Below are 13,770 nucleotides of genomic sequence, written 5' to 3'. Positions count from 1 at the left end.
TATCTGTACTCATTGCCTCGAGCTTTTGGAAAATTTGTAAACAAAGCCAGATGCTCATTATGTTCCTGTTCAGGGTTGGTTAGATGGGTAAATGCCATCAGAAGCACTTTGGTCCTGTTGGGTTTTAGCATGTTACAGAAAATGGAATTGTTCCAAAATATTTTTTTAAATGTTTGTCATCCATGAAAATATACTTCTAGTTTCTGCTCATAGAATGGATTTTTTTAAATAGCTGTAAATTATAAAAATATGAAAGTAATACTGTGAGAACTGCGTTGTGTGCTAAACTGTGGGTCCAGCTTTTTCTCTGTGTCAGTGTTCATACTTATACCGTGTGATGTAGTCAAGCACCGGTCACTCTTTTTAAGGGTTTTTTTTACTGCTCTTTAAACACAAGGAAACATGCTCTTAGATACGAATTGAATTGCTATATGACAATAAATTTTTCCTTGTAATCATATTTATTGCAATCTAATCATCATGTAATCTATTTCATAATTCGTGATTAACTTTTTGTTGTCTATTTTTTTTTTCATTTATTGGCTGCAGCTGACCAAGTAAACAGGTCATGGCACGCTTAACGAAGAGACGACAGGCAGATACAAAGGCTATCCAGCATCTTTGGGCAGCTATAGAAATTATCCGGAACCAGAAGCAGATTGCTAACATTGACCGTATTACAAAGTAAGTGACCTCTTCCAAAAAAAAAGTCTTGATGAGGGGGAAGGCTGATGCTGTTAAAAACCCTTAGAAACAGAAATAGCGAACGTAGTGAAAGACCGTGAAACAGTGACGTGTACTTCTGTGTTACTAATTATTTAATTATTAAAAAACCAGACTTACTGAACTGAGCACCTGAAGATCCTAAACTGACGTTTAATACATTGAATTGAGATCTTACCCCATATTTGTTTTTGCATAAGCATCTTTAGGAAATATGTAACATTTATAGTGCTTTAACTGCATTTAGAATTTCAGAGTTGTACTCACTTGATAGCTTGGTTAGAAATACCAGAACTAGATATAACAGTTAAGGACAAAAGGGCAATAAAATCTGTAAATAATCTATTTCGTTAGGAAAGTGTGATAGGCCAGTGGAGAACTCTTTTCTAGAAGGTGAAGAAAAACCTGAAGTGTCAGGTTGCTCAAATAAATAAGCCATATATGCTGATATGTGCATAAGTTGCTATTAAAGAAGACATGGCACAATTACCACCTGTGATTTATACTATTAAAATACTCCTCAAGGTGTATTAGGTGCTGTATACACAAAGAAATACATATTCTTTGTTCTGTGGAGTTTCCAGTGTGTAAAAAGGCCTACAATATAGCTTGTAGCAGCTACTCCAATAAAAACTGAGGGAGGTTTTGTGCCACTCTCTGCTTTGTCTGCATTTCCAGGCCAACATGTACGTCACATTTGTCAAAGTAATCAATATGAATAATTTAAAAGAGCAAAAGTAACCAGTTGGCAACTCTTCAGTTGCCAGAACCAATGTGAACTGATAATGAGGCCAGAGACCACTAAAGGGGAGAGTTATAAACAATGCTGGTGACTAACAAAGTGAAAATCATTGTAACATGGTCCATGACAGGGTCCACTGACAGAGTTTGGAAACCCTGGGATGGAAGTGACAGGCAAACCTGGCTTCATAAATTGAAGAAGTGTAACAGTTCAGGTTCTCCAAACATAGTGAACAATGAACAGGAGAAAGAAAAAAGGTGATGTTCCAAATGAATTATTGTGTGCCTGGCTTCTACAACAAGAAAAATGCACCATTAAACTGAAAAGCACCTTCCCAGAGACAGGGAGTTCCAAGAGGGCTTGAGAAGGAGATTGCATTTTAGGGAATTTCATTTTTGAAGTTGTACTGGAGTTTCATAATGCGTTAAAGCATATATATATTTTCATCACATCTCCAGGGAGACAAGTGGGTAAACTAATGCTATACACTTTCCATTTTAACATTTCAAATTACTTGCTCCAGGCTATATATTAGCTGAGTTTGGTAGCTGTTTGTGCTCTTTTTAGATGTAATAAAGGGAGACAGGCATGTCTAGCTGGGAATTCATCCCACTCTTATGAGAGATGCCTAGTTTAAGATAGTGCGAATAACATTTAGCTGGGTAAAGTTGGGTCAGACAAATCATTACAAACAAGGTTGAGAAAACAAGTAATTAGATACTAGAAAAAGAAGTACTGCTCTTGGTAAATGATGGGTAGTTTGATTTTTTAGTCTCGATCCAGATTGTATGACTCATTTCAGGAGAAAAATAATTGACTAAACAGAAATGCAAGCAACCTTAGTACGTGTTAGCAGTGAAGAGCAAACTAAAAAGTGCTTGGGCATTGTAAATGCTTCACATGCACATCAGTGACAGTGGTGATGAACACAGATCTAGTTGTTATTGTATGATATTTTAAGGAAATAATTTTTGACAAGGAAAAGATAAAGACTCTTGAGTTGCTGTACAGTACTATTTATTGATGAGAAACACAGATGACGTAGTAAATGAGTGTGCATAAGATGTAATATTCAGAATAAAGTTCTGAAATTAGCTGGGCATCAGGATCTCTCTTCTGATGAAAACTGAGCAGCTGATGTATTCTTCCAGGCTCAGAAATTATTTGGTCAGGTCAACTGCAAATCCTTCAAAGATCAATCACTGTCTGGGCACATAGGAAGAAATATGAATAATAAGAAAGTTCAAAACCAAACAGTGGTCAAAATTATGAGCATATGGACATAGCTGGAGCTAAATGGAAGATTCTAATACTTGGATTAGTAGCATTTTTTAGAAGTGTTAATACCATTTGGGATTGACTGAAAGAGTGGCAAGATAATATTTTTTTTAATAAATCCATGTTTAAGGTAAACAATAGTCTTCCTACTGTGTTATGTAGTGGATGACAAATGGGTACTTTCAGAGAACATCTCACATTGAAAAGATGATTCATTATTTGATTTTGATTGGATTTTCTTTTCGTATAGTTTGAGCATTTGTTTGTTGCCGGAGAAAACAAACATGTCCTGTATATTTTGCAACCTGTTAGTCCAAACACCTTCAAAGCAGAATTGCTCTGAAGAATTGCTGCTTTCTTCATCAGATGGTTTGCTCTGTTTAAGCAAATCTATCTGTTGGCCTTTCTCCTAACATGTAGTTCAGCATAGTTGACTCCTCCTTCTTAACATGTTCCTGGTCTTAGTCTTCTGGTGCCGAGTAGAAGACATTAATGTCAAGGAACATTTACTTTTCATGACCAGGGAGGAAATGTTGGTGATATAAAAAGAGGAGTCACTGTTTATAGACTATGAACTGTTTCAGCTCAATATGTAAATTTTAAAAAAGACACATTTATATAACACATTAAAATATGGAAATTCAGAAAATGTAACCTGCACACTTTAAGTACAATTGTTAGAAAATATCTAGAGTAAAGAAAGACTTCCAAAAGATGCTGGCAATGGAAAGTATGCAAGAAAAATCCACAGAACTAGGCATGTATTTTCTGTAGAGAACATAAGAGTAGGAGGATAGTGTAGGAGGAGCCAAGAGCACTAGAAGGTACTTCTAATATTATCAGGAAAAACCTATAAGGAAAGAGGCCCTTTAATTAAAAGTAGAATAAATTAAGTATGCTTTGCTTTTTAAATTATTGAGGGGCAAAGGCAAGAACAGAAAAATGCATATTTAAAAGTGATTGATAACTGTCATATCAGGGGAAGAGTCACTTGGAAAATTTGAATACTTAAGTTAGAGCCTTTAATAAATTAGTTATTAAGCTTACTGAACTGTTGGCAATTTTTTTGGAAAAGCCATTGCATGTAGAGAAGTATTAAGAAACACAAAAAAGGTGTCTATGTGTTAAGGGATTAAAAACATGTGGGTGTGAAAATGGCAAGAATATGACACTATTAATTGGACTATTATATAAATACTTAAATAAAAACATTGGTAGGGAAGAGACCACACTGCAGAAGCTCAATGTCTCAAAAAAAAAAAAAAAAAAAAAAAAAAAAAAAAATCATTGTATTAAAGGGATTCTGCATTTTTAGTGTTTCTCTGTGGGGGTACATTGCACTTTCTGTGGGTTAGAGAGAAGCACTCATCAGTAGCTTGAAGACAAAATGAAGGACTGAAAACCAGTAATAATGAGAAGAAAGAGTGTAGTGAATTTAAAGGACTTAGTACTGAAAGTGCAAACTACCTTTGGAAGAGAACTTAAAATATTTATTTAAGTTACTATCTTTGTACATAAGCTTCAGTATATTCAATGCATTCTTATTTAATGGTAAAGCTCATTTGAAGGCAGTGGTAGAATTTCTGTAAAGGTGTGGAAAATAAATATTTTCACCTGACCTATATTGTCATAGAGTATCTCAAGTCAATTACAGTAGCTTAAAATTTGTCTACAAAAAAATAGCTAATATTTCTAAACTACAACATTTCTTAATAATAAGATTATATTTCAAAGAGGTATTTATCAAGAAATATTACTTCTTTTTCTGTCCAGACTTGATATTGGGATAATTTGACCTCTGTATATCAATTATTTAGATGAGTATTATCGGTATTAGTTATAATGCAGGCACTAGTGATGAAATGGCTTCCAATATCCTGTGAATTCTCTGTCAAAAGCATGGCTTGACAAATTGTTCATCCCTAAAAGTGTGTTAAAACTTATAAATATGCTTTGACTTTCTGTTTTTATCTCATTATATTCCATCTGTTTTGGATTTGGGGTAATGTCAAAAATTGATTCTATGGAATAAAATGCTTTAAAATACACTGGAAAAAAGGCATACATATTTAAATGAATAAGATAAATTATTGACGTTCAGTTGCATAGCAGATTGTGAGGTATTTCTGTACAGACACATTTTTAAAGTTCTCTTTGTTTGGCTATTCCAATCTTCCAGTTTCTTTTGTAATGTTTTCTTTATAATTCCCTTACAGGTAATTGGACTCTTAAGATTTAATTAGCTATTAGTTAAATATTTACCTCTTTTCTCTCAAGGTATTTGGTTTCCTCAGTGGCAATATATGAACATTTCATAACCTTTATGATTAGTTCATAGTTCATTATCTATTACGTTAATGTTACTAAAGTACCCAGTTGGCATATATGATATTCTAGAACTATTATTGGCCACTTTCAAGATTTTTTCATTGTAAATAGATAATTATTCTGGTTTCTGAGCTAGTCCATGAAGACTAATGTGAAGAACCAAAACATAATTCTTTTTCTTCTGTATTTCTTTCCTCATGACTTCTTTTCTCTCCCTTTGGTGTGTTTCATGATTAATTTAGCTGATTAGCTTCTCTCTGTCTCTTATAAAGGCTGTGTCTAAACTGTCTTTGTGTACTGTGACAGGGAATGCCCTGGCACCCTCTGGAGAAGATATGCTGGGACTGCACCGCACTGCCTTTGGCTCACAGTGTGTTTCTTTGGCCCTGACATGTTGTTTGTTTGTTTTATATGTGTGTGTGGTTCCTCAGTTCTCAGGGCCAAAAATAATACAGCCCACAGCAATGCTATTCTTGAAACCTTGAGATAGAGACATGATAGTTTGCCGTTGGGCATGATGTGAAGGCATCTGAGGACACATAGCGCGCTGGAACACTGTTGGAGTGCCCTTGGCAGCAGGAGCCAGCCTTGGCATGATTTACATATGTGTTCTCTGTAAGCTAACCCCTTGGCCATGCTTTGCCTCTTTCCCAGGAGGAAGAAGTTGGCTTTCTCCAGAACGGAGCCTGAGAATGAGTTAGTTTAGGACTGAAACCAAGGGTGGCCATAGTATACAGGGTAGGGGTATCACAACTTTGGGGGGGGGGTGATGCTGATGGACAGACCATTAGCTAGGATAAAACTGGTAATGCTATAACCCGCTGCATTGTGTTATTTGCAGATAAAGCAATATTGAAACTATCTATTTCATCAGTCAGAAAGCTTTTACCACATTGAAGTCTTACCACATTGGTGATACAAGAAAATATTTTCATTAATAGGTACAAAGACTCTCATCCTTTTTAATTGTCTTGCAAATAGGATGGTCCGGTATCAGGTCCCTAAATGGTCATAGACATTTTCCCCATATTTGTTCCATGCACTCATTTTTGCTATATTGTAATTTAATGTAGGTGCAGGTAAGTCAGAACATCTAACAGAAATGAACAGATCCCAAGCCAGTACAGGGTAGACTCTGTCAGTCCCTTGTTAGCTCTGTGCAGACTGACATTAATCAGCATTGATGGGATAGCAGGCCAGAAGAGAATTACTCAGTATGAAAGATTACTGTAAAATGATGAGATTTTCTGGTCCCACAGTTGAGATGGACTCGCCTGCAGTTATAGATTGAGTATGCGATGCTCTCAGTTTGACGTTTAGGCCTAGGAGGGGGGTTTCTTCTCCAAATATCGCCCTGAAATTTCTCTAGTCAATGTCTCAGACTAATTGAAGTTCATGTATCTGTTTTTGTTCCTTAATTCTTTTGCTGTTCTCTTTCTAGGCTCTCTACTTTAACAGAAAACAATTTCTAGGAGTACTGATTAAAGCAAAGTTGAGAATGAGCAATTTATTCTCAGGTAGAGAATAATGACAATTGAGTATAAATAAGAAAATGAGCAATTTGAACTGGTGGGGAATAATCATGTAAGTCTATGAATAAGAATATGTGATGCAGTGGCAAGAAAAAAAAATTGAAATAAGTTTCTTACAATATTGCTTATTTGAAGCTTGGAAACTTGTTAGAAAAACGTCAGTGCTATTTGATGAAATTTTCAATCTTCCTTGTATTTTGCGTGTTGCAACTAAATAGTCTCACATAAACAAAAATAGTAAGCCATAGGAAAGATTAGAAGAGCAGATGACGCTGGATTTATAACTAGATAATCCTGTTGTTTAACTTCACAAGAACATAAAGAACTATTGTAGCACCTGATATTTCTTTGACCGGAATAAAAGCTCCGAAATTTTTTGCTTTTTTGGTTTCTTATCCTTTGTCAAGCCATTCCCCTAAAATATCTATCTATTTGTTGTCGGAGAGCAGGTCTATCTGAAAGCAACTGCTTGAAGTAGAACATTCTCCTGTTACGCAGGAAAACACAGCGGTTGCTGGAGTTCACTTTTAACCAGTGTTATTGTGTCCTTTTCCACATCTGTGCATCATTCCCATGTATGTTTTAAATGTGAATATGTGAAGTAGATAGTGTTATTGGAACCCTGGTCAGTTGTGTTGTGCTGGAACAGGTCAGTATTGAAGGAGGTGCTCAGGAAGTTCACGTTTTACTTTTTATTTGGGAAAGGTTGAGAAAGAACAGTACAGTGAAGTTTTATTCCATGCCATGCAGAGTAATAGCAGTTGCTATTTATGCAAGGGTAAGCAAGGGGAAGCACAAGGTGATACAATAAAAGGCAAGATACTACTTCCTCAGCAGTTCATAAAGCTGCTTCCAGCGGCAGCCTGTCTACTGAGTGTTCACAAGAAAACAAGCACAGGCCATATCACAAGATGGTGACAGGGTAGAAATTCCTTAGTTTTCAATACCTGCCTATGTATTTTCTGACTGTACTAAGTCAATCACCTTCTTAATTTCTTTTAGTTTCCTTCTCTGTTTCCCATGATAAACTTAGTTGCTTCTTTTAGCTGCCAACCAATGTGGGGTTTTTTCTGTTTTCAGAACACTATTTTTATGTTAAACCAAGAGTATTAACTGAGTATAGAGTCTTAAATCTTGTAAATCCTTAGTCATAGATCATCCTGAGGAAAAAGTCTTCTGTGCTTTTTCAGCAATTTTTTGATCGATTTGGCTAAAAACCGTTATATTGATAAAAGACAAAGCAGTCTAAAAATGATCATTTGACTCCGTAATAATGAAATTTTTAGTAAAAGTACTACTTTGGTCATATATAAAAATTGCATTATGTGTGCGTAACTAGCAGTTACAAGCATGGCAATCAATACATTGCACAGAAATATGCTGGACACCAAAACATTAATTTTTTATACTGATGGCCTCACAGTGAGGTTAAATGATGGATTCAGGTTTAAATTCTTTTATAGCTATGAAGGCTCAGTTAGAAACTATAAAGTAGGAAAAAGAACACTGAGAACTGCATATGTGAGGGAAAATACAGGGATTCTCACCAGCTTTTGCATCAAAACTGATACAAAATTTTGTTTGTGAATTTGTACCTGTGTTACCTGTAGGTAAATACATTTGTCATGCAGCTTTTATTTACTTGTTTATAGGCTGTTGAGTCTCAATTTTGTTTATGAGTTCATAATGACTTTCTGGTTTGGATATTAGTTAATTTTAATATTGCTGGTATAAATGGTCCATTTTAAGAGCTTCTTTTAGACATTTTTGACTAAGGAGAGTGGAAACAAGGATTACAGGAAAAAAAATGCAATTTTTTTGGTGGAAAAAATCTATAAAGAGCCTAGCTTCATTCTCTCTGAGTAGTAGAAGAATTAAAATTTCTAAATTAGTAGATTTGGTTTTAGTGTTATCTTGAGTTTTTAGTGTATATTAATAGTTACTCTTTTTCCCATTGAGCTCTTTTGTTGATATAAATTATTTCCTCGATTTGTGTAACAATTCTATTTAATTGCATTATTTAAACTGATTAAAGGAATACATAAAAAGAAGTCCACATGTATTAAACAGTGCTGTTTGTAATCCCTTAGGGATAATTGTTCCTTCAGCTTGGTACTGAGACACTGCCCCACTGTGCGATAGTGCCTAGTGTAGAAAACTCTTCCCTGTGTGACTGTCAGAGGTTCCTCCAGCCTTGCTGGAGCTGGCTGGGCAACTGTTATGAGTGTAAGAGTTTAGCTAAAAGGCTGTTTTGTTGAGGACTAGAGCTTGAGGTGAGCTGGAGCTTTTTGTGTATTTACTTTGATCAGAAATATTATTGCATACACATCTAGTTCCTACATTTTGTTCTGTGAGAAAATAAGTAGATAGGTGCTCAAATGTTCTAACAAATTTTGCTTGATTGGTTTTCCTTATCTAATAACTCCTCTCTTAAGAATGCTCTTATGTGGTATTGCTAGTACAGCAGTTTTCTTTTTCTGTCTCAAAGGTCAATGTTCTTCATTGATTCGGTAGGTGAAGTCATCTCTGGGCTGAGCCTGTCTGGTAAATAAAATGATTCACACTAAGAGTACAAACACGTTGTTATTAACAACAGCCGTACTCCTTGTTAGATGTTTGCTGATGAGAGTACACTCATTTAAACTCTCCTTATTTTGTGTTACTGTTAAAACTGTAACATTCAATGTTTTGTATAATCCATGCAAACTATGAGCTCCAGTAGAACTATTGAGAAGGAAAGGGATGGAAGTGTAACTGACTTGAAAAATCGCTGTCCTCATTTTCATTTTCATGTGCTCCATACTTCTATTAAGATTTATATTGAAGTTGTGTAAGTTTACTCAGAAGAATACGTAACAGGCTAACTTTAATTCTAATTACTTTATTTCTAATTACTAAAAGTAAACCAATTTTCATGTCACAACAAGTACGGTTTTTCTGCTTGAATCATACCATCTTTATAATATTTGAAAGTAAACCTTCTAGCTTATGTTTGGTTTCTTTGCTGTAAATAAATGTGATTTTCTATTAGAAGTAAAAGGTAAAAATGGGTGGGACATGGCCATTTAAACAGCTTGTTATCTGGCCTGAAGTGCTCATCGAGGCTTTCTCTGTAATCAGTGGAGAGAGAATGATCTCCAAAGCACTACTCATACCGTCTATTTTAGGCTGTGGTTTCATATTCCCATTCATATAAACAATATCATCACCAAAGGCAGCAGCCCTGCCCTGATGGCTTTTCCAGCCGTTGTGCTGTTCCCTAGATGGTAATAAGGTGAACATTTGTGTGACAATGTGATGATTTTGAAACTCAGCTAGACTAAAATTAACAAAAAAACCAAAACACCCCTCCCCCCCACCCAAAGAAAAACCAAAACCAAAACCAAAAAAGAGAAAGAAAAAGATTTTGACCCAGATAAGAATTGAAATCAAATCAGATGGAAAACTCAAAAAAAAAAAAATGAATCATGAAAGCACTTGAATGTTTATTTTTTAAACACGTTTTGGACTGAGATGCTCGGTATGAGCTGACTAAATATTTCATTTGCTAGGTATTATCTAGGATGTTACATTCTGAGTCATGTAATGCTTGTTTGGATGTACTTCAGCACATCCAAAGAAAAGAGGTGGATGGAACAGCCACCCTGCGTATACAGGAGCAGTTTTACCTATGCATGCAGTGCCCCTGAGCAATTAGTGCTCCTGTTTGCCAGTCGTGCTCGGTGCACACACCTGGACATTACCAACAGCACCACGTACAAGTTTTCAGGTTGGAAAAATGAGAGTAGAGTCCTTTTTGTTTAAGTTCCTCCTTAAGAAAGTGGTAGTAGTTCTGAAAGGGAGATTTTTGTGGATAAGGATTGAATAGCTTGATACCTTAATTACTTGCTTTTTCTGGTCATAGCAGTGGCTTACACAATCTAAAGTGTGTTGTGAAGTTTATGAGTGACAATTTAAATTACTGAGTCGGGGAATCACCTGAGTTAACATTACTATGCTTTCTACAGAGATGACCCAGGTGATTAACAATATAGGAAACTGTGGTGCCTGGGGTGTCTAAAGCATGCACAAACAAGATTACTCCTTAGCTGTCTTTTAACAGCAGCAGCACAAACATCACGCAGATCTTTCATTGAACTGCTGGATTGCACTGTTTCACTGTCAAGTTTATGCATTCTTTTTGTTTTATAAAAACACTGCACAAAATTAGGCTTTATGGAAATGCTGTATTTCTAGGCTACGAAGGAGAGATAAAAAAAATTTTAAAGACATTTCCTGCTTTGATAGTGTATGTGTCTTCAAAATGAATGTTGCAGATACTGATGTCAGAGGGAAAAGTAAATTCATCATTTCTCTGTAATTTCCGGAATTTTAGGCTGCATAAATTTTGGACTGTGGATCATGCGAGAAGCATTTTGTTGCAGAGGCAACAACACTGTCAGTGCCTGTGTGGTCTGTGCAGTGTGTTGTTGGTATGTGGAAGGCACTGAAAATCAAATGCAGCCTGTTCATATACCGGCATCTCTTTGTGGAGTATAAATACAGAAGAATAATGTGGTGATTTGGTTGTGTTTATCTTAGTGATTTTAATCCATAATTGAAACTTCAGAAAGTGTAAACATATCAAAAGGTATCTTAGAAAACAAAAGTGAGCTGCTACATCCACACTGTAGAGGGTTCTACTTTTCTCTGTGTGTATGTATTGTCTTGAGCTCTCACACCAGCTCTCAGTTTCTGGCAAACAGGGAATATATATGTCAAATACCCATAGTGTTTAGCCTGTGTTTTATGGAAGTTGATTGGTACCATAGTGCTACATCTGGTGGGAGCAGGCAACCTGAGCTTCAGAGTGAGACCTTGAGATACAGCTGTGAGCACAAACCTTCACCTGGCTTTCCACAAGGACAGCTAATGGATTCCTGAGATTTGAGCCTGTCTAAGTTTTTGTGCCATGTAGCTGTATTTAAAAAAAACGAAAACACACACACCAAAAAATCTATCACAGCCATCTCTTGTATTTTCACTTTCAGTATGACCAAGTGGCCTAATCTTTTCAAATTAAAAAAAAAAAACCAAAACTTTAAAGAAATGTGTGGACCTTCTGTAAAACTGCTGTCATACCCCAAAAGTAAAGCAAAAGACATTTCTCACTAGATGCAGGAACACAATATAAAACTCAAAACAGATTTTTGGCTGCTCTTCTTCTATTTTATATATTATTCCTTAAGGTCTGTCCCTGAATCTAGGACATTTTTATATACCTGTAGGTAACATATAAAATTAATGGCAGGCTTTCAGTTGAGTTTAATGGGATCTGCTGCATTGTATCGGATCTCAATTTTATCAGATCTCAGTTTATCAGATCTCAAATTTATGAGATCTCCACTCATCCCTGGACGAGTTGCTCAGCAGATAATCTGCTGCTGCCAGCAGACTGCTACTTCCCTTCCCATCATGGAGGGGCAGAGGCATCTAGCATAGAGATAATTGATCAGACCAAGATTACAGTGTTTGCCACTAAAATTAGCATCTACCTACACTTGTCACACTGTTTTATTTTATATAAGGAAGCTATTTCCTATATATGTTATACTTCAGTCTTGTACAAAGATGCTTCTGTAGGATTTTTTTCAGTATTTTCCTTTTGATGAGTTCCGATGGCTGAAAATACAAATTTCTTATGAGTCCAGAAAAGCTGAGATTTTTTTTTTTTTTAAATATCTATGTCCAGTTTCCACCTTAATTAACCTTCCTTCCTTGTCCAGCTTTCTTATTTGGGCCACAACACAGCTGTGCTCATGTAGGCTATTTGCTGCCTTTCAGTAGAGCACTGTTGCCTTCAGGAGGACTCTGAGAGCCCAGGCAGCCATTTATGTGGATTGTTTTGTGGCCTTGTAGATTAAGCTCTTTGGGAAAGGGTTCGGCTTCATGTTGTGTCTTGCACAGCACCAAGCAAAAGCTGTGAGCTGTGTGACAGCTGTAGGTGAAAAGTTCACCATCTGATCCCCTGCAAGTGCCGGCTACTTCTGTGTCTGTTTTGCTCCCATGGTGATTGCGGCTTTAGAGTCTGCTTCCTCCACAACCCTCAGATCAAAGCAGACTTTTTTCTTGAGTTTTAAGGTATTCCATGAAGAACATGTATTAGATGTAGGTTTTGAATAGAAAGACATAATGAACACTGTCTAGTTTGAGAAAATTATTTTGAAGACTTATGGGTGACTTTGTCATATGCTGACAGACTTTGGTACTTCTCTTATGTCCCCTTTATATTGGGCAGGAAAGTGGTTCAGAGGTGGATTGGGGTACTCCTGTGGTCCACTTTAGTTTAGCAAAGGGAGGTGTCAAGATGCAGTTGTCAGTTGGTGGTGTCATGAGTTACAGGAGTTCCTGCAGTTTGTTGCTGTGGAGGAGAGAGGGTCTGGAAGGGCACGCACCAGGTTTCCTCCCCCATCATTCAACGTGGCTCAGGTGGGTGTGCAGCAGGTGGCTGTGTGGCCCCTGGGTGCTGTGAGGCCTGTGAGAACTGCTGGAGTCCTCCCCTCCAGCTGTGCTGACCCCTTGGACTGTCCCTGTGGTGTCTATAGAGGTGGTCAAGGTTTTAGGATGGGTAACAAAAATAAGGTACAGGAACAGAAGAATATGATGATATTTAGTTGTTGCTAAATTTGAAAATACGTGACTACTGCTCATCTGCATTTACAAATGGGTTTGAAATTGTTGTTTCACATTTCTGATTGGTATTTTGTGTGCTAAATACAGATGAACATACACATACATATACAATCTACGAATCTATTGATTATCCTCTATCATTCTCATCTAAAGTTTTTCTTTTGCTGTCAGACAGATGTGCTCATGTATTAGGTATGTGCACATGTCATCTACCAGATTGTGTTGGTAGTATCTTGTTTCTGAAGGTTAACACACCTACATATACATTTGATGGTATGGCTGTGAGGTTTGCTTAAGGGTGATAATGAACAAACTACATGCTAAAGATCCTTATCATGGTCTTGCAATAATTGAAAACATGCATTACTAGGCTCTTAGAATTCGATTACAAAACCTGTAATTTTGCTAGATTTGCTAGATTCTTCTATGCTAATGTCAAGGAGGTGCTGCCAGGTTATAAATGGAGAAAATACTGACCTATAAATACTCTAATAT

At 36.4% G+C, this 13,770-nt stretch overlaps 1 protein-coding gene across 4 annotated transcripts in view; it reads left to right on the top strand.

Annotated features, from left to right (window-relative positions):
• The window catches only part of ZMYND11 (zinc finger MYND-type containing 11), a 104,887-nt gene that overhangs the window by 43,931 nt on the left and 47,186 nt on the right, over positions 1 to 13,770 (top strand). For all 4 annotated transcript variants that reach the window (XM_027886152.1, XM_027886155.1, XM_027886154.1 and 1 more), the window contains exon 2: positions 550 to 684. In XM_027886152.1, the coding sequence (XP_027741953.1) occupies positions 569 to 684 (116 nt within the window). In that variant the 5' untranslated portion in view covers positions 550 to 568. The remainder of the gene's footprint in view (positions 1 to 549; positions 685 to 13,770) is intronic.

The sequence above is a fragment of the Empidonax traillii genome, unplaced genomic scaffold (genome assembly GCF_003031625.1).
Source record: "Empidonax traillii isolate 1590-97213 ecotype Southwest subspecies unplaced genomic scaffold, ASM303162v1 scaffold178:size2223814, whole genome shotgun sequence".
In the NCBI taxonomy this organism is placed as follows: domain Eukaryota; kingdom Metazoa; phylum Chordata; class Aves; order Passeriformes; family Tyrannidae; genus Empidonax; species Empidonax traillii.
This window is presented reverse-complemented; position numbering and strand designations above follow the sequence as displayed.